Source organism: Seriola aureovittata, chromosome 5 (assembly GCF_021018895.1).
Source record: "Seriola aureovittata isolate HTS-2021-v1 ecotype China chromosome 5, ASM2101889v1, whole genome shotgun sequence".
In the NCBI taxonomy this organism is placed as follows: domain Eukaryota; kingdom Metazoa; phylum Chordata; class Actinopteri; order Carangiformes; family Carangidae; genus Seriola; species Seriola aureovittata.
In genome coordinates this window covers 24812077-24839632 of record NC_079368.1, presented here as the reverse complement: position 1 = coordinate 24839632, position 27556 = coordinate 24812077, and the positions used below count along the sequence as shown (strand labels likewise).

The window sequence follows — 27556 nt, the reverse complement described above, 5'->3', positions numbered from 1 at the left end:
AACGCTCAGAGAATAACAGTATGTAATTACCACGCGGAGGACTTGTTCACACATTAAGGTGGTGGTGTTTCGTTTGTGTTGAGTGTTGAATAGACTTAAACCCCTGCTTACACAGGCTGCCTCATTATTGTTGCACTTCGAGGCAGTTTCCCAGGTAGCCTGGGTGGAAATACCTAAAAATAGGCACTACACTAACAGGAGCAAAGCCGCAAAGCGATGTCAGCGCTTGAGTGATGAATCCAGCATGACTATTCTTGTTGCCTCTGGCCTTTCAGAGAAATAAACTGGCTATGAGAGCAAGCAAACCTGTTTACTCCTTAAGGCTATTTGTTTTTTCAAAGCCTTGTTTGTATTGCATCCTGTGGAGGTGTAAGTTTTACATAAACAGATTTCCTTTCCTCTGACAATCTCTACACAGTCTTATATAGAATAGAAAAATAGAAAATAAAAAAATGTATAGTGTGTGGTCCTCCAGTTATATGTATATATGCCCTCCAACCCACCTGTAAATGTTGTGAGGGACATAAACCTCACTGGATGGGAACTCCAGCACCTCTTTGACTGGCCGAATGTTTTTCTCAGCCACTGGTATGAGAGGGATGAGCTCAGTGGACAAACATGCTAGTGGCGTGTCATGGACTGGAGACATGTCCAGTTTTATGGAACCTAGAGGACACAAGATAAACCAGATTTACACATCACCTGCATGTAACCAAACCCTTGAATAGGTTCACATTTTGGGGAAGTAAGCTTATTCTCTTTCTTGCTGGTAGTTAGAGAGAGACACTTGATACTTGTTTCTCATGTCTGTCTGCAAAGTATGAGGCTGCAACCTGCAGCAGGTTAGTTTAGCTTAACACAAAGACTAGAACCAAGGGGAAACAGCTAGCCTAGCTCTGTCCAAAGGTAACAAAATTCATCCTGTAAAAAAGCAGTTAATGTGTTTTTTCGTGGGGGTTATGTGGCAGAGTATTTCTTGGCCAGTAACTTCCTCGAGTCCAGAAACCTCATGGTGACAACAAGGAAGAGACTGCATCCAGCCAAGAAGTAGTCCAGCACATACAGTAACAACACTACACCACAAAGACAATGGATTAAAAGAGGTCTCTGCCCAGTCTTGTGTCCAGCTAAGCTGACAGGCTGCTGGAGACATGAGAGGCGTATCTTCTCAACTCCCTAAAACAATATAAAATCAGAATGAGTGTTTAGATGTGATGAGAGATGACCTGATATCATCTTGATCCTCCTCTGCGGAGCGGAGGTTTTCTTGATGTCAGCCAAGAACTTGAGCAAGTCCTCATCACTCAAACGATCTCCCTCCTGACACACACACACGCACACACAAACAAGAAAAAAAAGAGAAAGAAATAAAGAAAAGTTGCAGGTTGTGGCTTTATGGTGGATTACTAGACATTATTAGAGCCTAACATAGCTTAGTTTGATCAAAGAATGAGACAAGGCCGGGCTGTAACCACTATCGGTTACGCTGTATCTTCTCTCTCAAGGAAATAACAATACATTCTTCACAGATCTGTCTGCCTCATTGTGCAAGGGTTGTGGACTGACCTGTTTGAAGATAGTGCTGATAGTGATTGTTGCAGGCTTGAAGGCAGACACGTTACAAAACTGATCATCAATGGCACCGTAACGCTCAGAGTTTCTCCTGGCAAGCTGTCCTTTCCGGTCAAAGCTGCAAGATTTAACTGGAGAAAGTGTAGAGGTCATGGGTCAGCTGATACACACACAACCATACACAATCTAAGGAAGTGCACATAAATGCAAAGTCATTACAAGGTGTCACCGTCAAACAAAGGCACTCATAAGGACAAACACACACACAAGGATACACGAGCACACACCTCCTTTTAAGCTATCAGAGTCTGTGAGGTCGCGGTCTAATGCAGCAGTGGAAATGACTTCCATGATATTAACGGTCGCCCAGGCAAAAGGCATGCGATAGCGACCCAGCCTGTGGCAGAAACCCTCCGCCTGGTTTCGCAGCTTCTCAAGCTTGTCCTTGTTCTGAAAAAGTTATCATGAAAAATCTAATTCCAGAAAAAGACCTTCAACTTCAGAACATACAGTACATTATATCAACAGTAGGCATTATAAGGCTTGAGGAAGATAAAAGACAGATTGTACAGTATCTTTTTTTTGTGATTTGTGGGTTGGTGACACAATGCAGTAATTGCTCTGCAGCATTACCTTTGCAGAGTCGCATTCTTTCAATGTCGTGTACGGGTCAGCACAGTCACTGATCTCGCCCTGCTGCAGAACCTTTTCAATCTAAAACACAGACAGGATGTACATGAGCCATCAGAACGGCTCAGCATAGTGAAACAAAACAAATAAAAAAAATCTATAGTTTGTTGGCAAAGGTACAGTATAAGGCATAAATAGAGCAAGAGCTAAGTGATACACAGACAGCACTGCACGGAATTACAGGGTATATAAAACCAATTTGGGAGTAGTTATTTAAAGCCAGGAGGAAAACAGACGAATCCTGTTACTTCTGTTCCATACTGTTCTTACCATTTTTTTTCATAGGTGTTATGGGTTTCTGTTTTACCTTGATAACCAGGTAGATATCTGGGGCAGGGTAGGTGATGGAGAAGATGGCAGATCTAGCGAGGCTGGAATGATCCACATGTGACGTGTGAGGTTTCAAGAAATTTTTAAATTGTTCTGAGTTCAGATCACAGTAGAAGTTCTCCGATATCTGTAGGGAGACCGAGATGAAAAGTTGGATATACGTGGTTACTTTTGTTGACAGCAGTTTTTAACAGTAAAATGCAAAACATCACTCTCGGGTACAATGTCTTCTAAAGAAAAACTGAAGGTATCAGTTTAGAAAAGATTCTGGGAAGATCATCCCTTCAGTCCACTCTACTGTTTCTCTACTCACCCCCCTAATGACCTCAGGCTAGGAACACAGCCATATGTCCTGGTCTGGCCTGGCCTGGTGTGTGTCATATGATACCATTCACTGGAAAGCCATTAACCACTCTCCTTCACTCTGCTTATCCCATAGGACGTCCATTACACTGACCACACCAAAGCAGACTTCTAGGCAGCCAAACCTGCCCAATATGTCAACTGAAATCCTTAAGACAGTATCTGTGATCAGATTACACGCTCTGGAAAGTATTCCAGGTTGATCACCACTGGTTTGTCTTAAATCTAGTTTTGTTAACAGGTTAACAGCCAAACTCTTGCATAGATTTTGTGATGGAAATGACTCTATTCACTTTAACATGAGCTACACTTATTGGAAGAGTAAACAGTTTTCAAAAGACCGCAGTGGAGGATTCCACCTCTTACTGACAAATGACTTCTTGGAATCACAGAAATCACTTCTCAATAATGAAAGCCAGCTGACTCAAAGAGCATATATTGTCATTAAACAGACTAAATATGTCAAATAAAGTACAAGTGTTCACAGAGTGAATATTCACAGTTGGTTAGAATAACATTCACCATACCACTACATCTGGATTCAGTGAGAAATGGTCAAATAGATAACCCTCTTTAACATTACATTTTGTCAGAGATACACTGTTTAAGAGCAAATGCTCATTGTTTTCCAACCACTCCAGTGTTGCCAACTTAGCAACTGTGTCACACGATCTGGCGTCTTTTAAGATCCATTTGACATTTAATATTCGAATAAAGAGCCAAGTTGCAAATCTTGCCAATCTCATCTCAGTAATCCTGCGCACTGTGGCTGCACCCTCTGGGTTAACAAATGCTTTCAGTGAGCGAGCAGTGTTTTGTCAGCTGAACAGCAGACACACTGAAACACTCGCATGTGTGAAAATGTTGTAGTTTACTCGTTCTGATCGCTCATCATTTCCTCAAGCTGCAGTCACGGTCCAGCAAAACTTGCCTTGCCTGGTCATGTTGGGTAACAACAACAAGACAAACAAATACCTGTAGTAACCTCAGAGAGAAACAGACCTTTCTCGACTCTTTTTACTGTGAGGACATATCTGTCTGTTTGCATGCCAACACTAAAACCTTTGTCCGATTCTATCCATGGACCTGCACCTTGGCTGATGGACCAGAGAGACATGATTAATAACTAGAGTATCATATGGAATTATGTGAACATCTGCTGCAGATTTCACAGATGTGAGACAACAAAACTCATGTGAACAAAAAAAACAAAAAAACAAAAAAACAAAAACAAACACAGATGCACGAACACATTTCCTATGAGACACAAGAGAAAGTGGTATGCGATGCAGGAAAACAGAAAATCCGCACAGAGGAAACAGAAATATGAAGGAAAAGAGAATCGAACACCCTTGAGAAGAAACAGAAGAAGAAACAAGTGTGCTGAGGAGAGTTGGAGAAAGACAGCAAGCAAAAAAGAAAGTAAAGGATTCAAAGATCGATGAGTCAGTAGCAAATGTATCACAGTTCCACTACAATTAAATCTAACTGAAAAAACAAGCTTGACATTCTCTCCTTCACTCGGATAGAGACACATTTCATAGCTTTTTAACAGTCTGGCTCTGTCTCTACTCATTGTAATAAGCAGGAAGTTGTACTCCACAAGGACACACTTCAGCACATAATAAAACTTAAGCAAAATGCACTGTGACAAAACGTAAGCTCTAGTGTTATAGACTGACATCAGATGGCAATAAAACTGAAAATATTCCTACAGTATGTTCTTTGACATATGTGCAAAAGATTTCATACAGTACATGACGTATACTGTTTTCGTTGAAACTGAACTGTGATGTCCCAAGACCAGCTTATACAAAATACAGTCCATTTTCAAACCTTGGGGGCCATTAAATCGCCCTATCTTACTGTGTTAGAGCCATCAGTCCTGCAGACAAGCTAGAAAGCAGCTGGGCAGCGCTGAGAGGAGGGCAAGGCCAGCGTTTAAAACCCTGTCTCAGCTGAGAGATCCATGAGCGCTTAAGTGCAAACTAAATCCTTCCAGCCCCTTCACCCAAAAACTATCCAGCTGTGTAAATCCACAGAAAACATGCAAACAGCGGCGGCTCAGAAAGGCTGACTGGGAAAATGTGGCGCAGTATTAGTAGTGGTCGAACCAAAACACGACCACCCCCAGTGGCATAAATATGTGAGGATGATGGAAAATAAAACCTTATAGATTACACTGATCCTTCACTGCCAAAAGAAAATCCGAGACCTCCCGGCATCAACAGGAGGCACATGACACATGACAGCTACCATGAAACAAGGGTGAAATTTAGATTTGACATGTTCTGAAATTGTAGCTGTGGGATTTTGATGAGAAAATAAAGAGGTTTTGACTAAACACTGTCATTGTTAAGACTGTAGTTTGTTGTTGTCAAAGTCACTAAAATTAAACTACTCAGTGAAAGTTAAGACTTCCAGTTAATGTTAGTGAGGATTTACTTGCGCTCCTCTCTAGAGTTATGTTTTTCTCAATTTGACATACATGCATGTCACCATGATTTTTGAATGCTTCCTCTCGCTATATTACCACAAACAAGCCCTCTCATTTGTGGTGTCGTACATGACTCTTACCCAAAGTGCTGTGCAACCTGCCTCTCATGCACCTAGTCATACACACGCTCAGACGCTAGTGGCAGCAAGCTACCATGCAAGGCAATGACAGTCTAACCATCAGGAACAACTGAGGTTGAGTACCTTGCACTCAAATAATGACCCGTGTTGCCTTTGAGCCTCCCTTATGAAAATGGCAAATCTCTTATTGATATTTACAGACTGATCAGAGAAGCTTTCGAACATATGATTTTCACGTATTTTCACATACCAACTTGAATGTGTGAGTTACAGATTTAAAAACAACAGCTTTTTGTGTTATGATTTAAAATATTGGCCTGTTTATGTTTATAAAAATCACTGATGTGAACAAGCGAACCTGGTGTTTGTCACTGGTTTTGAAGACCTGTCATTCTGACAGCAGAGCCTTACATTAGATTTGTTTGTTTTATGTTTTGATGTCATTTGGTTGCACTTGGGCCATGGACTGTGCATTCATCAAGACTCAAAACCTCCAAGATCTGTGGCCCCAACATCGAGTGAAAGACACTCTGACAGTCTCCACAGCAAACACACATAATGGGTTTCACCAAACTGGTATTTACTGCAGGGCTATCGTGGTCTAAGTTGCTTGTTGCATGTCACACAAGTTTCAAGTTACAACATGTTTTTATACATTAGAAACAAACTTAGGACAGGATTAGAAATTGTGAGAGCTACTATGAATTTGGTATTCGAATGAAGCAAAGTTTTCTTACCTTTTTCTTCTCTTTCAGGTCATACAAAGCCATAGTGGCAAATATGGGCTCAATGTCAATCTCAAACCTACGAAACCAAGACGAAAAAGGAAATTAGTTCATTCAATAATATCAAAAGAGACAAATATAGTCAACATTAATACTTAGGTTCTTCTTTGTACTGTGCTCAGATTCTACTCTATTTTTTTCCTATTCTATTCTATTCCTGTAGATTATTGTTATGATGGGAAGCAACAAAATGTACTATAGTAAGTGATGACATGTTTGAACTGAGGGTTAAAGGATTTGGGGCGAAGCTGCCAAACCACTGAGCAGAGAAGTGCATTCAACTCAAACATTTGGCAGTTTTATGGGTTGCAAGTAGGACGAGCAAGATCAAAAGTGAAAAGCAGAGAAACTCTGTATGCTTGTGTGTGTGTGTGTGTGTGTTTGTGTGTGTGTGTGTGTGTGTGTGTGTGTGTGAGTGTGTGTGAGTGTGTGTGAGTGAGAGAGAGAGATAGAGAGAAAGAATCAGAGACTAAATCCCTTAGAGAGAGGGAGGAACACTGATTTTTTAGAGAACAAGCATTGCACAGCACTCCTCCACCCTCCCACACTGCTCTGTCCATCCATCTACTGCATACCATTTGGAAACAACTACTCAGACTTTTAAGTCATGATCAGATGTGACATACAACAATTTCTTGTATGTTAAATGCTAAGCAAAAGGTCATTTTCATAAACAAGGGGGCATTATGCTCATTTCCATCTAACACAACCAACTGTTGGTTCCTTGTCCTGCTTCTGAGAGAACAGAAGAACAGATGGCAGCTGTTTAAATGATAGGGCCACTCTCCTTCCAACAATACAACGAAAATGTATGACATACTTGATGGCCTGGCATCGGACCATGATGCGGTCTCCAGTGTGTTCTTTGGGGCAGTCAGGAATGGGCCGGATCTCCACTGCATCTTCCTGGAACACAGTTGCATGAGTTGTTACATTTTGGAGATTTAAGATCAGACACAGGTGCCGAGAGATTGGGAAGAACTGAAATTAAAACTACAGAATGGTTCCCATATGCACCTGTCCATTGCATGCATGTGAGAACCGACACCTCTATAGCTCACCTCATCAGCTGGTGGGTACAGTGCAAACAGCTCGGGATGTCTGTTCCCGTGTCGTGACTCCTGGTTAAAGCGGTCCAGCTCCTCGTGGCTGCTGAAGGCCAGCAGCCCCTCCACTCTCTGGTCCGGAGTTAAACACCGCAGGTTAAAGTCGGAGGAGGTTAGCGTACGACCAGAGTCATCAGTCAGCCCAGCCAGAGTTGGAGACTTGACCTGGGGCGAAGGCGTAGGAAGAGAGGTGAGAGGGGTGAGAGTGGTTGCAGGGTTGGGGGTAAGGGAGGACAGAAAGAATAGAATGAGAGCAATGAAATGTGTGAGTAGGAGAAATTGAGCAACAAGAGAAAAAGAAAGGATAAGCAAAATAATGGGGCATTAAGGCAGAATAACCAAAGGGGTCTCATTAAGAGAGAAGACAAATTAAAATGGGTTACAGGGTAAAGAATACCATATCAGTGGATATTTGGTCAAAGCCTGTTCTTCCTCATTTTAAATAATATTACTTCTCATGAGATTCAAAATTCTCTTTCCCATTGTTCCCGAATGATTTTAAATCTCCCAGCATCCTCCCATTGTTTGATCAATGTTCAAAATCTGCCTGAACTACAATGTATTAAACACAAACAACAAAATATCAGCTCTATACTTGCACAGCTTTCTATGAGCCATCAAAAACATTTACCACATTTAAAATGCAGCCTTAGATGGCTTCAGACACACAGACACAACAAACAGCTAACAGGCATTTAGATGGTCTAGACAGCTTCTGTTTTGGCCTGGAGGCAATGACAGTCTTTCGTGTTTTTCTGATCAAGGCTTATTTAGTGTAGGGAACACAACATATGTTCATGTTCACTATATGCCACAAAAAGTGAAGTGATACACAGTATGTCTTTATATAATGATGTTCAGCAGGTGCTTACATCTGCCACATGCTTAGTGTATGTAGATATATGCGCTTTCCATTTCATGAACAAGCAGCTTTCTTCCTGTATTTTTAGTTGAGTTATCCACATAAATAAGTCACCAGAATACAGGAAATAAGGTCTCTGAATTTTTACATAAATAGGGTGGTATGAGTTACTTGTCACCAGTTATATCGACACATTGTGCATTAGCTGATCAAATTCTGTAATCGGAGATCTCCCAGCAGGCTGACGACCCGCCAGATAAAAAATGATAGCAGCAGATAGGAGGGCCAAGCTGACTCGCTGATCCCAGCCATAATGGCCCTGGAAAACAAGCTTGCTAGATGCTGTAATATTTACAAAAGCAATGGCCTGTTGGCCAAAACTGAGAACCAAGCAGCACCATTAACTTGCAGATCTAAAACTAATTTACTTATAATATACTTATACTTATATGATATGCAAATGTCCTCAAATGTGTCCTTTCAAATGCCCTGGAATAAGGTCTAAGAGGAAAATCAAGCATCAAAAATGCACAAAAGGAGTCTTCTGTTGCAACTATTTACCCTGTTAGCTCAGCCCTGTGTGTTGCCGTCTTTCATTGGAATATACAGAATTAACATTAGAGCTAAAACAATTTGATTAATTGATGATTTGATTGGGAGAAAATAACTAACAACTATGTAAATAATCAGTTAATTATTTGAGTCCTGAAAAATGCTTTTGATAGTAACAGCTTGCCAAATGTTGCTGCTTCGCTCTGTTATATATTAGTATAAATGAATATCTGAAGACCTTTTACAGATTAAAGAATTAATCAAGAAAATAATTTGCAGATTCATAAAGAAAATAACAGGGCAGAAATAAAACCCTACCAATACACTATATTAAAATTAACGGATTGGAGTATCCTTTGCTCATCAGTAAGACGCCTAAGTCTGACATTGTGACCATATGGAATTACTCAGACTTAGCTACAGGGCAAGGCATAACCTTGCTGCTCCCAAACTACATCCTGCTTTGAACAGTCCCTCTTGCCACCCCTCTCCTTGTCTCTTTCACTCCTATCATCCATCAATCTCAAATCCCAGCTCTTGAACCACAGGCAAGGACTGACCGAGCTTCCACCCTGATGAAGCTTCACCCTGTTGAGGCTCCAAGAGACCATCACACCATGATCCCAGGGCTATTTCTAAAGCAGACTGGCCTATTAAGCACTAAGGAACAATAGTGCTGTTCTTCCCTGCTCTGTCACTCTCTTTCTGGCATGTAGATCATGGGAAGCCCATGGCGGTAAAAGGGCCTTTTGGTTTGGGTGATTAACTAGAATTGGCAAGGATGGGGTGACAGGAGGGGGCTTGTGGGGCTGTCTGGTGGGGAGAGATGGTTGGGTAACTAGCCAGAGGCTGGGAGTGGCACTGACTGAGACTTGGATTGGCTGGGACTGCCTGATACTAGGAGCTAGGGATTTGGCCACTGTAAGACAAAGGAGCTAGAGAGAGAGCAGTGACAGAGGATGGGATGGGAAAGAGCTGGTGCTTTCAGAGCAGAATAGAAAACAAATAGACCACAACATCACTCTGCCTATCTAGTTAAACACAGATGCGGTAGGGATTGGCGTGTATATAATATTCACATTTAGTTTTATACAACCATGTCTGAGTAAACTTGAAAGGGTCACTGCCACAGTGGAAAGAGTGATAGGAATAGCAAAACACTGCTGTGTTCACTATTAAAGCCCCCATCCCGATCTCACACCCCTCCCTCACATTTCACATTCAGCACTGTCGTCTCTCTCTCAGGCCTTGATCAGTATGGACTAGCATACTGCTCTCATGAAAACATCTTCCCCTCACAAAAGGGGCTTTAAATGCAAGCATTCGAGAGTGCTTCTTAGGAAGCACACTTAAAGGAATAGTTTCGTGAGGCAGTGTATTCGCTTTCTTGTCAAGAGTTAGATGAGAAGAACAATACCAATGTCATGTCTGCACAATAAGTACTGAGCTAGAGCAGGGGAGCGATTAGCTTAGCTTAGCATAACGACTGGAAGCAGAGGAAACCAGCTAGCCTAGAAATCCACCTTCAAGCACCGCTAAAGCTCACTAATTAATAATCAACACACTGTGTCTTATTGGTTCAAGTCATACACAAAAAGATGTAAAAATTACAGAAAAAAAATTTGAGGTTTTCGAGCAACATCACCATAACAGCGGTTGTTCAAATTCTGTTTGTGTACAGATCAAACTAAGCAGATATAACATGCTAATTAGGTAGGAGTAATTTCCAACTTCTTTTCTTTTAACTAAACTAATCTTCCACGCTGAGCTAACGCTGAATTCAAGCAAAGTCAACCGAATGTTGAACGACACCCATCATTCCCATTTGGGAGTGTTCATGCATTATTCCAAGCTGATTAGCCCTAGTGCTAACCTTGTATTCAAACCAGCCTAAATTAGCTCCTTTCGTCTTAAGCTCAATGGGTTGTGTTAGTACCAATATTGGATTTTACTTTTAACTATAACTGTCAGCCATTCTGGCAATAGTTTTTTTACATGTCTTTACAGGTGTTTTCATCAAGGTATATCATTGCTGTTTGAAATTCCCAGTATTTCCGACTCTAGATTACAAGTTGGAGACTGACGTGAGTGGTTGTGCACACGCGCCTGTTGGCACTTGTGGTTTAAACGATATGACGTGTTTGTTGGCTGACACACAATAGTACAGTGACACATAAGCAACACTACAGGTCTGAAGAAAAGACTTACTAAAGAAGGAAAGATGTAAAAGAAATTCTGCAGTGTAGCAAAGCAGCAGGCCACACTGCACAAGAATGGTTTTGAAAAAGGCTTTCTGAAGAAGGCTAACACTTCTCCTTTATTGAGTAAGAGAGATTGTTGGTTAAGACACAGGCTCAGTAAAACGTGTAAGTAGGAAACCTGGTTAATGTCCTCAATTTAATAGACTCAGGTTTGAAAAAAGAATATTAGCAAGGGTTTTTTACGTTGAGGATTTATTGGTTAATGTATCCCAATTTATTTTAGTTTGAAATTGAAACTGAGGGTGACTTTGTGTGTTAAAATGCAGGGTTTGTTTTCATTTGTGTTCCTTACTGGTTTCTGTTGGTCTTCTGGCTGGACATCAGACTCAAAGGTCTGTTTCCGAAGGAGTTTGTGTAGGCCAGCTCGCTCCGAATACGCACTCCAGCCATCCCCCTGGCACCTACACACACACACACACACACACACACACACACACACACACACACACACACACACACACACACACACACACACACACACACACACACACACACACACACACACACACACACACACACAGAAAAGATATGCATGGTTACAACTGATACATTTGTAATCAATCTAGATAACAACAAAAACAGAAGTCTTACGCAACATAGTCAGTATGTGTGTAGTGTATGTGGGAGAGAGACAGAGATAAACCAAGTACTACAATGTATCAGACGGAAGATCCCGGTGTATTGTTTATCAGGCTCTCTTCAGCCTCTTTGTCTCCTGTTCCACAGACACATTCAACTTCTCAGACAGTTGGCACCTCTTGCACAGTGTAACAGCTAAACTACCTTGTGGGTATATTAGGGGGACCTGCGGTTAAAACGTTGCAGCTTGTAAGTATCCACAACAAGCAGATGAACACTGGTTCAGAGAACATCCTATCAGGTATTATTTCCAAAATAAAACATCTGTTTAGTTTATTTATTTAAAACAGTTCTGGAGTACAGTGGATTTTGTCATTTTAAAAGTATCTGTCCATGTTGTTGTTACTGGAGGGCGAATACTTACCTTCGAGAAACCACAAGCCATGGCTGGGTGTAACTCGTTACGCAGTCTCTGACATGGGGCTCCAACTCCACTCTACAGGGAGAGGAATAGGGATGAGGAGAGTATGAAGATATGTTCACACAAGCAGACATGCAAGGAAACATTCACAGACAACTGAAAACTTTACATTCCTCTGCTATCTCAATCTGCACTTCATGGACAAGGTGTGGGATAAGCGAATGCTCTGAGTAGTCTAAGTAACAGACATTGACAGAATTGTTTTACAATGATTTTAGACATTCAAATACACTCATTAAGTCCTGAGATACTGATGATGATGACGATGATGATGATAATGATAATATCGCTGTGGTTGTAATTCTGCAACCATGAGTTTTCCAGATATCTATAACTCCCAGGGAACACTGTCCTACTCTACACACGAGAAATGGCCTGAGAAACGTATTGCCTTATTTCTGTGTGTGATCTTGTTCTAACTTGTGATTGCCTTTCTTATAGTCTGTATGTGTCTAAAGAGTCTTTATTCACTGTTAGGTCAATATTTCTTTACTTCTGTTAATTTTTTTTTACTTCTTCATCATTATTTTATTAAACCAGAATGCGTTGAGATTGTCATTTGACTTTTAACTAACACAGGGCTCATGAACAATGCAGATATTAGCACTGATGATGGGCTGAAAACTACTATTAGACTATGGGTTTCCTCTGTTGTTTAATGTGTCTTGGTCTGCAACCCACCCATCTTCAGGGACAGAGTGTCTAACGGTGCGACACTCCTTCTCCAACTGATCCACTCTCAGGTCATCGTCAGGAAAGTCTCCAAGTTCTTGCATCAGGTCTGAGTCTCCACTTCGTAGCTGTGACATCAAGAACTCCTCCAGGTCCAGGGGCTCCACCGCTTCATACGACTGGGGCTGAAGAAAGAACGAGGACGGGTTTAGGGATACGGTGACAATATCAAAGTTGAATGTTAAAGAAACAGCAACAAACAAAATAGATTAATAATTTGTGAAAAGCTAGAGTTTGCAGAGTCCTCAATCATATCTGCATAATGCAAAGGAGAACTGAGGAAATGTTAAACATAGGAGAGGAGGTTGAATCATGATTATTTACCTATTTTATCATGATTATTTATTTATTTTAGTAACACCTCATACCTGGGATGGGAATCTAGAACCGGTTCCAGTTGAGAACCGGTTCCAACTGGTTCGATCCATCGACATAATTTGCCTTTATGCTTAACGATTCCCTTTATGATGCTTTTGCGCGGCTTGCAAAACATTGGCGTCACGCTTTCGTGGGAGGCAATCAGCGCAAACGACAATGAAGGAGTCGAGGAAGTGTGGCTCAATTCCACACAAAATGACGCTAACAGCGCAACGTGCAATGTCTGTGGCACTAAGATTTCAAGCAATTGTGGAAACACCAGCAACATGCTGAAACACTTGTTCCCGTCCGAGAGCTGTTTTTTTTTTTTTTGTACATTAATACAAGGAAGACCTAAAGAGGCAGACAGCACCCCCTCCTCAAGGGATTGAACAACTACAGAGCAGTTATCTATCTTCTATCCACACAGAAAATCCACGGGAATATATAAGGGAATTGATAAAGAATTGGATCGATAAGCTGAATCGATAATGGCATTGGTATCAATAAAGTCTTATCAATTTCCATCCCTTTACCTGTCGAGGAACAAAAGATTCAAACACATACATAAATAGAAACTGGAGCAAACTGGCCTGTATCAGACACCCAGGCAGTTTTTTGTTGTTTTTTTTTCCTGAGAACCTATTTTTAGCCAGAAACTCAACCCACACTGCAGAGCTACAGCAGATCAAAGGAAAGGCTGTAATCACTTTCATGTACAGTACAAATGGGTTGAAATGTTGATATGGGTCTTTGAATCCGAACATATTGTTAAAATCATCTACACACCATGAAACAAATTCCCACTGGCACTCAAAGAGGAGGAATAGATGAAGCTTTTCATGATTAGAAAGCGCTCCGAAGGAAAAAGAAACACAACTGATGAGATAACACACATCTCTTTTGTGGTGCATGGCCTGCTGTGTTTGTAAAAAAGGGGAACCTGCATGGAGCAGGTGTCTCTGTGAAAAGGGGCTGCAAACAGGGCAGAGCTCCAATCTGATGAGAGCATGCAGGCGGTGGCAGATGTAGGTAAAAGCTTGGAAAGAGATTCCTAAATAATTAATAAATAACGGAAACTTTCACCTCAAAATGTTTCAACATATGCAATGCACTGTGTTAAGGATGCAAATCTGTCCAATCCAAAAAGAATATTTAAGCTTTTAATGCTGCACACTGTCACAGATGGGAAGCATTTGCATGACAAACAGGTAGAGTGCGAAAGAGTGAGAGAGTGAGTGTACAGAAGAGAGAGAGAGAAAGAGAGAGAGAGAGAGAGAAGAAAAATGCAGAGCCAAATCAGCCAATGGCACACACACGAACACATAATATGTACACACAGAGGAGGTAGAGATAACTGCAGCTACAGTATGAGTCACTGCTGTGCTTAACTTTTGAAAGCAGAGCAAATTCCATTTGCCTTCAGACATGTTTTTGCACATCGATCCACCCTAAGGGATATTTTTCTCTGGTGAGCACTCAGGAGCAAATTGTACCACATGGGTTAGTATTAATGCTTTGCATGCAATACAAGAAGGAAAGAAAAGACAGCCAGGCAGACGGAACAACTGTATCATTATTATTTTAAATGACAGGCCTATAGAGGAAACCTTGAACGCCTCTGTTCTAAGGAGGAGGCGTCAGCCTCAACAGTGCCTATACAGTGGCAGTCTTCTCCATATGTGCATCTCTCTGGCTCCCTGCCTCAAAGTTCAAACAATCATTGTAGCATGACCTCTTTTTCTTGTTTAGTATGGAGGCTAACAAATACAAATGAATGCAAATCTATGCATGCCTCTGATCAGCGTCTGCTGCTCTGTGAAGTCATGAGAGGAGCTCGCAAGAAAGTCCCTCTCTTTGCCAAATCAGCAGCCAGACTCTGTATCAGGTTACTCACTAGTGATCATAAAGATTATGCCTTTGCACAACAAAATGAGAACATTTTAAAAGCAGGAAGGACCGGAAATCTACATCAGACAAAACTCATGCAATCACACATGCATCAAGAAGAGAATAAAATAAAAGCTTTTTTTGAGATTAAACAATTACACATTTTAAAGCCACGACACATTGTATCAATTACTAGTGGAGGCTGTTTTAAATAAAATTAATCCATTGAAAAAAATATGTATCTACCAATATCACTGTTCTCAATGTAAACTGGCAAAAACATGCCGGTAGAGAAAATAGGCAGGTAAAGAACTCGTGACAAACAATGATCGAACAAAGTACAGCTGCATTAAAACTGAATCATTATATTTAAAACAATCTTGCATGCTAAAAATGTCATTCTAAAGTTCCATTAAATGATAGTTACGCTCATACGGAAATTGTAGACTTACCCTGCTGAAAACTGAAAACTGTAAAAAGGAAGTGTACAAAATGGCGCACTCCGGATATGGGAAACTAAAGTGTGCACCTACGGACACTGAATTCTTTTTGTTGAAACTAAGCCACAACGCAGTGCACAGATCCTCTTTAAGTTGATCTTCATATTCCTAGTAGAGGAACTCCAGTATATCTGAGAAGAGGTGTTTATAGCCAGTCAAATGAATGTTGACGTTGAGCCTGAGTGTTTGAACCCACAAAATGTTTTGACAGCCGTTTTGAGCATGAAGGCAGTGTCTTGCAGTTTAGAGTTGAAAACCAAAAGATTTTAAAGGAAGTGACATTAGCAAGGCGTCCCTCCATCAACTGGTGTTTCAACAGACAGGAAGAGAAACTACAGACACACACACACACACACACACAAACACGTGCATGCCGCTTATACGCACGCACACACAGACACACACACACACACACACACAAAGAAGCTCTGCACACATTCATAAAAACACATGCAGCTCTTTGTCCTAATCTCTCAATTTGTATTTAAACCGACCACAAACAAGACTGATCAGTCCACGTTTCGTCATTTCAGGCACTGAAAATAGCAGTGGGGTAAGAGAGGGAGAGTGATGACAATCAACAAATCGAGCCACATCACAACTGGAACAACAAACATCCCTACCTCCTTTCAACAAACATCCCACCCTCATCCCCATGCTAGACACGACTGCTGAATAATGGGAAACTATCATCCCAGAGATTATAGTATTAAAACCCCTCTCCCGCATCCCAAATCTAGCCATATTAAAGATTTGCCCGTGTAAGCTGCAAGGTAAGCAGGCCCCATCCAGTGCCTGTCAGTGGCCAAGGCACTGACCCATTTCCCAAGCAGGTTATAGATTAACCATGTTGCACGCTGCAAACTAGGGTGGGACGCATGGTCCAAGTACCCAAACCCTGTTAGCTGAGGAGCTCAAGGATCATCAGTGGGAAAGTGTCAAAGGGCTTCAGATCAGTCACTCATGCACACAGATATGTCAGAAGCCTGAGAGCTTCAGCATCTCCCTTTAAATGAGAGGACATGTAGGGTGGAAGAGACTGAAGAAATGTGAGGAACAGACAGAAATAGAAAAAAAAAAGCAGGAAGACTGAAAGAGGAAAGATGAGTGGATGTGTGGCAGAGGTTCAGAGGGTACCACCGAGAGACTAAGAGTGTAGTGGGAACAAATCCCTGCAAAGGATTACTGTGCATCATTCTGCCTGCTTGCTTGAGAGAGCAGGAATCACTCTGACTGTCTGCTAGGCTTCGACTAAAGCGGTAAGAAAACAACCTGTCATAATGGCACACTAGGTTTTCCAAACCCTGTTAAATCAAAGAACAGGCGGTGTCAGCCCGGCTTTGACAAAAGCATGTTAAGCCGTGACTAAGTTCTCATCTCATCTATTGTAAGAGGAAGAAAGATTCTACCTAAAAATACTCAGCTCTTTAGCAGAAATGCAGACAGCTGTTTTTGCAAAGGCATTGGCTTATGTTGAAGCAGAAATTCTACAATTCAAATTATAATCTTCAGGACTGGACACCAGAGTCAAACATTCTCAGTGCTAATGACAGTAAACAGGGATGTGAAGAAGATATGCTTATAGTCCTGTGGGGGTGTAAGCACAAACACTAAAGCTGTGTCTGAGTGAATGCAGCATTAGAGGAAACCACAACGCTGACCTTCTGGATACAGTACTTCTCCTCAGCTAGCATTACATCACTAGTATCAGCTGAAATAACATCATAGGTACAGCGTTCATTTTTAGTCTTCTTAGATCTTCTTAAACACACGTAACATGTTAGACATTTGGATAGGTAACTATATTTTTATGAAAGGAAACTCACCACAGTGAGGCACACTGAGGCTGAAGCATTGGAGTTGGTTCGGCTGTGTTGAAAGCCATAGTTCCCACCAAAGTGTCGTCTGATCTCTGCAGAGGAGTGCCTGGAACAGAACATGCAAACACATGCAGATGCATAAGGTTTTGTGTTAAGGACTCAGAAGCTGCAGTTTTTCGATTAAGGTAAAATGCGTCATAACATAGCACCATTATAAATGAGGCATTGTAGTGCTACAGAGATGCACCAGCCTTCAAATCATATTCTCCAGATGTAAGGGAATATATTTCTATAAAGAAAAACCTCTACAACGTCCTGTAAAACCTGAACTTCTGTACATTTCCAACAACATGAGCAGTGTATCTTAATGAGAGATGCAACAGCAATTCCACCATTGTTCCTACTCGCATTAGCTTGAATTGGTCAGCCATGATGATTCCATTCAAACTATTGTTCACTCTGTACAGAAGCACCTCTCTGCTGGCTGTGTAAAGGCTTTGTCATTCTGGCAGCCATACAGGCAGTGGAATAAATATGGTGTCCTGATTTAAGGGTCAAACCGAGCAGGAAATCAACATGACACAGGAGTGGAGTAGTATTCAAATATATTGGGTAAATGGGGTTGGTGTGTGTGTGTGTGTTTCTGTGTGTTTGCCTGTAGCTTTCTCCAAGGGAGAGAAGAGAATGCCAACAGAGCCAGTGCCCCACTTTGTTGCACACATTTGATCTCAATGCAACAGAGAGCTAATGCACCGTCTATTTCTTTGTAATTAATTTACCATATCATCGGACCCCAACCACACCATGCAGTGAGTGCTTTATTCTACGCAGCTGAGCAATTCAAGGCCAATTTTATGTGTATAAGCACAAGAATGTGTGTTTAGTGTGTGTGAATGTATGTTTTTGTTTGTGTGTTATGTCAAGATTGCTTGTTTTTGTATGTAATTTTGCATGTGTGTCAGAAAGACTTTATTGCAACATTGCTACACAGTGCAAAGTTAGAGGGCAACGACTTAAGCAAATGGGTCACATTCCCGACTGCTTCCCCTGTGGTCAATCTCATGGGTTCATTAAGTCCCCACGGCCATTGTTACAACAGCCCTGTTACTAATTACCACCACAAACCCATAAACACCAATGCAATGGAGGAATGCAGCATGACAAAATCACTGAAACTGCAGAGTCATGAAGCACGTAGAGTCTGTGACACAGCTTCATGCAAACAACTGATAATATCATTAATGTTCTGGAGCAACAATCTGTCACCAAGCCAGTTCTCTTTTAAAGAGTCAAGAAAAGCTGACAGGCATGTCCACACGTGCATTTCTGAAAATTTACAGTTAATCTGTAAAGCCTTTAACAAAGACTACATCTACATCTACCCAATCCTGCTGTTTAAAACACTTTCCCCTCCCTCTTGTCAATCATGTTACATGCTGAATCAACACAATTACTGCATGCCAGGGAAGGTTAAGGCATGGGTGGGAGAGCAGTATACAAATTTAAACAAAGAGCAAAGTCCAGCAGTGCAGCACTATTTCATTTAAACATAGCACACTATCAGAGAAGCTAAAATCAAACAATAGTGCAAGGATGTACACTACAGAAATAAATGGCTGCAAATGGCATACAAAAAGAAAAAACTAAATCTGATGAAGCATATTATACCACACATGCATGACACTCTGAGCAACAACACACACACGTAACTCTTAACTGACTCTTATTTTTAACCCTCATTCATCTCAGAGAGTATAAAGGTGCACACACATATCCTACAAATGCGTGTGAAAGCTGCTCAGCACAGCCACACATTTCCGTCATTGCTGGCTGCTGAGCAGGTGTATTAGAGCAGTTCGTGGACAGTGGTTGTTGAGGGATCTCACATATACACACCACTTTGAACCAGCACATCAACAAACTGAGGCCTCTTCACACGCCCACTTTCTACACTTCTAATGTCTAAAAGGAATGTGCTTGGTTACTCTTCTTGTAATGCAATGTGTTAAATCACATAAGCCAGTGGAGCTTAAAGTGGCTGTAGGTAAGAAACTAAAGCTCTACAAAGCTTCAAGTCAACACGAGGAATGACACTCCTCTCAGATCCACCTCCTCAGAGTAATTGACAAAGCAGAGTTATGACTCCTGGATCAGATATCTCCTCTTTAGTCCGATTGGTTTTAGCATGTTTCACTTTGAAATGATAATGGGCTACTGCTGGGATTTATTCGATTCTGATGTTATAAATTGCTGGTTTAAATAGTTTAAATGCGCATTGCACAAGAAACAGGCCTAGGGTAGTCTTTACAAGATTAGTCTTTGCAAGAAAAACAAATCAGTAGAGCACATACCTCCGCAAAGGCAAATAATTCTACACATCTTTCGTTCTCAAGTATAGCTTTATTTATTTATCTTTAATATTTACACAAGACAGCTGTATGGTTTTATTACCCATTGTGTGAAATGTAGATGTCAGCATTATTGTATCACTGCTAGGTCGCAATCACTATTATTTACTGTGTAATTTTATTAGATGCATGTACAATGAAATGCAGAGTTACTTACTATTAACAATAAGAACAACTAGCAACTTAGCATTTTCTCCCATCAGATCCGCATTATTATCTGGATCCGCATCAAACTGAACAAACTTATAGATGTCATCGCCATAAACATGTGTGATTTTCTACATCAAGATTTAAACAATATTTCCTGAGAAATTGGTGAAAATGTAAAAAAAAAAAAACACCCTATCTCACACAGGTTAGGAAGGTTATAAAAATAACTCCTACATATGCCCCTTTAACTGGATCTACACCAAAAAATAATGAGTTCCTCCCTGGACTATGCCCCATCCCTCCACCAAGTTTGGTGCAGATCGGTTGAACAAACAAACCGACTAACTAACAGACACGGGTGAAATCATAACCTCCTTGGCAGAGGTAAAAATCTAAGCAAACAAGAATGTAATTTTATGCCCAAGGGCAGATTGTCTGGTGGGTGTATTAAGCTTGTACCCAAGGCAATTTAAACCTTGTAAAAACTTCTCATAACTTCAAAGAAACATGCCCTACCCTGTGTACAGAGTGAGCCCATAACCACTCTGCCACTATTATGTAGCCTCCCTCTGTGTCTTTCATTGCCATTTGAGAGACAAAGCTTATGCATCCCAACCGATACTATTCTGTATATAAAGTATCATTATATACATACATTCTCACACGCATGCACACATGGGATTGCTTACTTGCATATACTGACACACATTCAGAGGATGTCTATAAAAAGACCGGGCAAGTAAAACAGTAATCAGCTCTTGCCAGCAGAGCCAAGCAGGCATTATTTTACCACTAGTAGACAAACAGCTTGTCACAGCAGACAGCATCTGTCATTCTCTTTAAACTGCCTGTGTCTTGGCATCCTGTGTTACATTAAACCAAAGCTGCTCTTGTCAGGAAGACAAAAAGTAGGGCTTTGGATTTTGGTCATTTAGGCAAAATGATACCAAAAGCAGCTTGTGTCATAGGCCCAGCAGAAACTAATGTCTTGATCATTACTTTTTACTGAAACCACACCAACACACAAAGACTGAAAAAGCGATCAATTCTTGTAATGGATCAACCCAAAGACAACACCACAAAGGGACAAGTACTTGACTGTCAATGCTTTTCACTGACAGGGACACAACGATCATGAGCAAGACAGAGTGAGCTCGGAGAAATAGTTACACCACCTTCCTTAAACTGGGACTGACCCTGCCTATGAAAAAAAGCTGCTATTGAAGTTGACTGCTTTGGTCTTGAGCTTCAGCTTCTGAGGTTTTGGAGCCCCATCGAGACACTGAGCTTAAGGTCGGAGATGTCTAAAAATGACCACAGTGGCATTTCCCCACGTTATTCACCACCAATAAATGTGAACAAAGCCACATCAGCAAATCAGTTGACGCTGCAACTCTCACTGTGCAATAAAGAGACACGCCCACACCTCTTCAATGTACACTTCCAACGAAAGGATAAGTCAGTGCCCAAAATCACCCCCTTGTTCACTCATTCACTGCTCCCGATGTAATGGACAGTTAGTAGTTTAGTCTATAGCGAGCAGTTAATTGAGAGTTCAGATGCTTACATATCATTGTAAGATCACTGATAGCTGTTTAATTTTTGAGGGCACTATATCGTAATTTAACACTCACAATAAAATGGCGAACAGTGCACTATACTGTATAATAAATAGGAAGTGTACGAAAACTAAAATAGTGTAGCAAACTACAACACAATGATCAGAATTACATCTTGCTACAATAATACTTAATGTGGTTAAGACTGTTTTTCAGAGAGAACCAGTCATCTGCTGGCAGTGAGGCCTCTGTAATCACAATATCACTTTAGTCATGTTGAGGGTCCATCACAACTTACAGTAATAATGTGGAAGTAGACGTTTGTATGATTTGGGTGTGCCAGAAAATCCTGCGCAAAAAATCATGATTTAATCATGGTTTAACAATAAGGTCGGAGTAAGAATTAAATCTGACCACTGTCATGCTACACGCATACACAGTTTTGCAGTATCCAGGTCAACACAGTGCATGTGGACACGTTGGCTGATTTTCAACGTAACCTGATATCTCTGAATAACCAGATTTCTTGTGTGCATGTAAACATACCGATTGTCACTATGTAACAATGTAACATGCTTCAAGAAGAGACTTCAGACCAAGCTCAACCACAGAAAATCAATTGAAAAATGTCAATAAATGCTCCCTATTTGGGATGGAACATTTGAATTGTTATTAAGGAGGAATTCTCTTAGCTTACCACAGAGCCTGTGACAATAATTACCAGTTTCCTTTGTCTTTTTTCATGAGATATAATTAGAATAGGTAATCAGCACTAATGAGGATGGCACTCTAAAACAGCTGCTCCCACAGAGTCGATGTAGAGGCAGAATTACAACTGACGGTAAACTCCAGTTATAAACCAGGGCTGCTGACAGAATAGGCACACTGTAAAAACACATTGAGACTCAGCGCATTTTTCACACTATTATCCTGTTGTTTGTTAGTAAAATAGCTGAAAGTATATCATAAATACTATATCATGCACATGATCGATTACAGCATCACTTTGTCATGTCATAGAACTGATTAGTGGACTAATCAATCATTAATCAACTTAAACATTTTTGGATGAATCGAATTAGTTCCTGCATTACTAGACAGCAAAGTCAAATCAACCAGACTTTGACTGCTACCAGCTATACAACAATGGAATATTATTGATTCCCTTCACAGAGAATAGCTATGATATTGTCATAACCTCTCATCGCCACTGTCACACTGTGCTAATTAGGTCATCCTGTATAAGAAGGATAAAAAGGAAACTCTCTTATTCAAAGAAACTGAGAAGGACAGAGAGGCAAAATGTTTTAGCATTAATCAGAATAAAATAACTTTCATTAAAGCAGCTTTGTGGGTGACCCCATTATTTCAATTATCTGTGAGCTGTCAAATATGCCTCTAATCTGTCAGCAATGCTGTTAGACAGGCTACTGCGAGTCCTTTGATATGAATACCAGACACTACATACAGCTGTTTTACAATCCTGTGGCATTATAACTACATTTGGTCATTATAGGGGAATATTTCTTGAAATGAGTACCAGCACAAAAGCTGGGTGTTTTCTGATAGGTCTCAGGACTCACACCCAAGTTAAGAAATCTCATTGTGGGCTCCAGAGTGGAAACCCTTTATCATCCCCTCCCTATAGAAAGAGGCCGGCTCCATTTTTGTTACGTCATGCTGTCTATAGCAGGTCTGCACTTGCTGTGTGTGCATATGGTGTGTTCCTGTCAGCGTTTCTGGAATCACTGGCCAAGCATTGCTCAAATTGAGTTCGGCTCTAAACCTGCACTATCACTGCTTCTCATGGCTACACTTCTGATTAATAGGCTCCCCAGATAGCCTCATCTATAATTCTACTCACAGTTATCTGTATTTACTCCACAAGACATGGCTCCCACCAGGCATGCTCGTCAGCCAGCCTACCATTATCCCTATTATCATCATTATTATCACGTCAATCCACCAGAGGTGGGTGGCTCCTTTAGCTTGTATGTTATAGCCTAAAAAAAACCTCTCCCTCCTTATATGAGTCACTTCATCTGAGCCAAAGAGGAAGCACAGGGAAACAGAGTGTTGTGGCGTACATGACAAGAGGGGGAAAGCAGACCAAAGGGATGCCCCCACTGTGTGTCTCATACTATCATATGTCTCCAGACTTAATGGGTCTTACTGCTATCAGCACCATCACAGCTCAGCTTCCTGTCAGAGGGAGGCACGCACAAACACAGCAGTCATTTGGCAAGAGTCAGGTCACAAGCAGCTCCAAGCAAGAAAAAGTGACCAAAGCAAAGTTTAAAAACAACTTTCAAGTTTGAATGCTTTAATCACAGGGCGAGTCATTTAATTCAAATGTTGTTTCTTTTCTTTTTTAAGGAAGGTGTGTGTCCATTTGACACCCTACCCACCCCATAACTCAATTGCCCACCAACAGCCATGAGGGTTAACAGATGTCATGAGCCAGAGCACAGAGGAAATCAGATGCAACTCAATCCGGATCCCCCTGCCACTTAAGAGCATTGAACAACAGAGGCCCCACGTCCACAGCTGTCCTCACACCTGTTACCATATGCTTGTATGAAACATCATGTTCAGCTGAGGAATATTTAAGTGTTAAGTTACGTTTGATCACCATGGCATTTCACCATAGCTGAACACTGTGCTATACTATGATTGTATGTTAGTGTTTTCATAATTGTTTTCCATTCCCCTTTTTAGGTGCTTATGAAGAAACACACATTTCCTGATTCAAAACTGCCATGAGCAAAAAGCGAAGTGAAACCAGAGCCACACAGTGTCCACAGTGTGCAGGATTTCCTTCACACTCCATCCTGATAGAGAGATCTACAGAGGAACTATATGAAAACATATAGGGTTGTCAGGGTTGGAAAAGTGAACATTGCCTCCTTAACCCTGATGTAACTAATACACCAGTGCAAACAAATATATTAATATTGGTTATAATAGTTTGTGTGGCAATTGAGAGGCTTTTCCGCCTATATGCTGCACATTTGAGTTTCACCTTGTGACCATTGTTCCTCTTTGTCCATGTGGTTTGTTTCTGTCTCTTTTGTTGCCATGATTTTCTCGTTGTTGATTTTCCCCTTGAGATATTTTTCAGATATTTTTCAGAAGTCTTGTTCTTCCTATGAAATAATATATATCAAGCCATACTGGTGGCCCAAGGCTTTAAGACACTAGTGAGCGTAATCACAATATCAATGAGTCCAACCCAGGGACTTTTGTTGCATGTCATTCCCATTGTCTGCGCCTTCATTTCCTTTCCACCTCTCTACTGTCCACTTTTATAATAAAGGAAAATGTGTCATATTACTTCCACAATATGTGCTGTACATGATATAATAGTACAACAACAACAACAACAACAACATAAAAACAAATATGATGATATAATTTGAAATAAGTCAAAATAAAATGGTTTCATATTAAAAACCAACAGAATGTCTTCACTAAAACTCATAACAGTTTGAAAAATCAGTCACTGAATATGAGTTGTGTCTCCTGCATCATCACTTATTGGCTTTGCTGGTTAACACTATGAAACCACACATTCCACAACACCATGTTTTGCTACAGCACAGCATCTTGTAACCAGCCCCTCTGCTGGCTCATCACTGGATTCAGGCTGTGGCCCAGGATCCCTCACATCCCTCAGCAGCTGAGCTCAGCTCTGCACAGCACAGCACAGCACAGCACAGCACAGCACAGCACAGCACAGCACAGCACAGCACAGCACAGCACAGCACAGCAAAGTCAGTATCCAGGATTTCTCCTGGCCATTAAAAACAAGAGTATGGTTCTTTTGCAGTGGAAGAAAGAGGATTTCACACTCACAAAAATCATAAAAAAACAATAGAAAGATTTGGACAAGACCTCAAACAATTAGAAGATTAACTGATTAGTCAATAGATTAACTATCTTAATTCTTAATTAGACTAAATGTGATTAATTGTTTGAGTAATTTTTCTACCAAAGATGTCAATCATATGATTTGCTGTTTTTCTTTGTTTTCTATTAATATAAATTAAAAATCTCTGGGTTTTGACTGTTGGTGGGACAAAACAGGTCATATATCTTACATGCTAAGATATTATAATTGCCATTTCTCACTATATTCTGACATTTTATGGACAAAACAATTAAATGATTAATCAAGAAATAATAGTCACAGTAGTCCTACATTTTGGTGGTGATTCATTAAAATTCCTGATGCAAGAAAATAAATTATAAATATTAATATTGCATTTTCATCCAAATCACATAGGTTTAGATGGTACACTTATGAAGACTTTTTAAAGTGACAGGAGAAGAAAAAAGAGCTGATTTCTGGGTGATAACACGTTAAAGAGGGGATCCATTGGGATTTAAACATGCTGCTTGTGGACTATAAAAAATAAATGTGCAGGTAAACAGTTTGCCTCCTCATCATATGCTGTCCTAAATTTGACCAAAATGAATCACCACCTCTGCCCTTATGCACTTCCACAATGTCAATGAACCCCGGTGCACTGTAAACTGCACCAACATCACGTTCAAAATGTGCAACACAGCACTCAGTTTGACCTACACTGCCATTACAAGAGAGGCCTGGGGAAGCCTCATATGCCTGGGCTGAGGGCATATTAGTGTATTTGTTTTAATGAATTGCACTGCAGAAGAGGTTTGGTACACAATAGACTTCCATCTACACAACTTCCTCCACACCTGGACAAAGTCACAGCAGGAACTATGACCACATCCCTTCTCATTTATAACAGTTCTATGGACTAGTCAGACTTTACACACTACAGGAAATGATCATATTAGAAACACTAGATATAGAATCAGCATCCTCATGGGGAGGAAATAACAATGATATGATACAGATTTGTCAGATTAGTGTAGAAAGTTCAGCACTGTTTCTCCACTTCAAACTATTAGTTTATCAAAATAATGAGCCCACAAGAGAGAAACTTAAATATTCATGACTGATCACATGGCTATGCCCTGTAATACATTTTATGAGCGCTTGGAAGAAAAGTTGGCTGTTTATTGTCCTCCAGGCTTCTTTTTTTTTCTCCACTCGGACAGCGTGAACTAACCTGCAGCATTAACATTCACAACATGTGGCTGCCTGCTCCACAGCGGAATCCCCTCCAACTGTCAAGAACGGGCTCTTCTCCCATATCTCTGCATGCGGAGGTACCAAGAGTTCACCTTCACTCCTAAACTAATCCTGACACCAAAACAACAACAGCTTCCAAGAAAAAGGTTTTTACCTGTTGATTTTCAGAGCGAAAGCCCGTCGCTCCGCGCTTCCCAAAGAAGCCATATGCGGGTCTGAAGTCCAGTTCAGCGGCACTGGCTTCAGGGGTTTTCCTGCGGTCTCGCCGCTTCGCTGTCACCGACGCACCGCTCCGTCTCCTCGCTACAGCTCAACTGTCATGTCAACACTCATGTTGGTTGTGGCGGCAGCAGCTTTACAGGGTGTAAACTTCCGCATTTGACTTTAGCCATCCCGTAGAGAAAGAGAGAGAGAGAGAGAGAGAGAGAGAGAGAGGGAGGGAGGGAGGCGGGGGGCAGACACCGGCAAGGCGCGGGTGGGAGGGGATGATGGGACGGGCTGGATGAGCCACGCGCGCTCTCTCACTGCTTAAATAAGCTTTCAAGTTAGTTAGTTAGTTAGATAGTTAGTCAGTTAGTCAGTTAGTTAGTTAGTTAGTTAGTTAGTTACCTTTCATTTGATCAATATTTGCACCTGTAATATTCGAAATTGTAAATGCTGTGCTGTGCTCAACTTTCTGCTCATCAGTATGCAGCGGTGGACAGAAGCAGAGGCGGAGTCAGACATTGCAAACATTCGGGGCTTAGCCCCAACTTCAGTCTATATTCAGGGGAATTTTCCCCATTCGCAGCAGCTGCATGCACTTTTTATTGTATCAAGCCATTTGTACATCATTTGGGGAAAACATGATAGTTGCC

General features: G+C 41.0%; 1 protein-coding gene across 1 annotated transcript in view; it reads right to left on the bottom strand.

Annotated features, from left to right (window-relative positions):
* dock8 (dedicator of cytokinesis 8) overlaps nucleotides 1-27083 on the bottom strand; it is a 53447-nt gene extending 26364 nt beyond the window's left edge. Inside the window, 14 exon segments of the mRNA XM_056376344.1 lie at nucleotides 504-666; nucleotides 1227-1320; nucleotides 1567-1703; nucleotides 1860-2022; nucleotides 2206-2286; nucleotides 2570-2719; nucleotides 6270-6336; nucleotides 7138-7223; nucleotides 7379-7588; nucleotides 11391-11499; nucleotides 12102-12173; nucleotides 12840-13015; nucleotides 17464-17563; nucleotides 26854-27083. Of these exon segments, the coding sequence (XP_056232319.1) occupies nucleotides 504-666; nucleotides 1227-1320; nucleotides 1567-1703; nucleotides 1860-2022; nucleotides 2206-2286; nucleotides 2570-2719; nucleotides 6270-6336; nucleotides 7138-7223; nucleotides 7379-7588; nucleotides 11391-11499; nucleotides 12102-12173; nucleotides 12840-13015; nucleotides 17464-17563; nucleotides 26854-26906 (1661 nt within the window). The 5' untranslated portion in view covers nucleotides 26907-27083.
* Nucleotides 27084-27556: the final 473 nt, after the last annotated feature.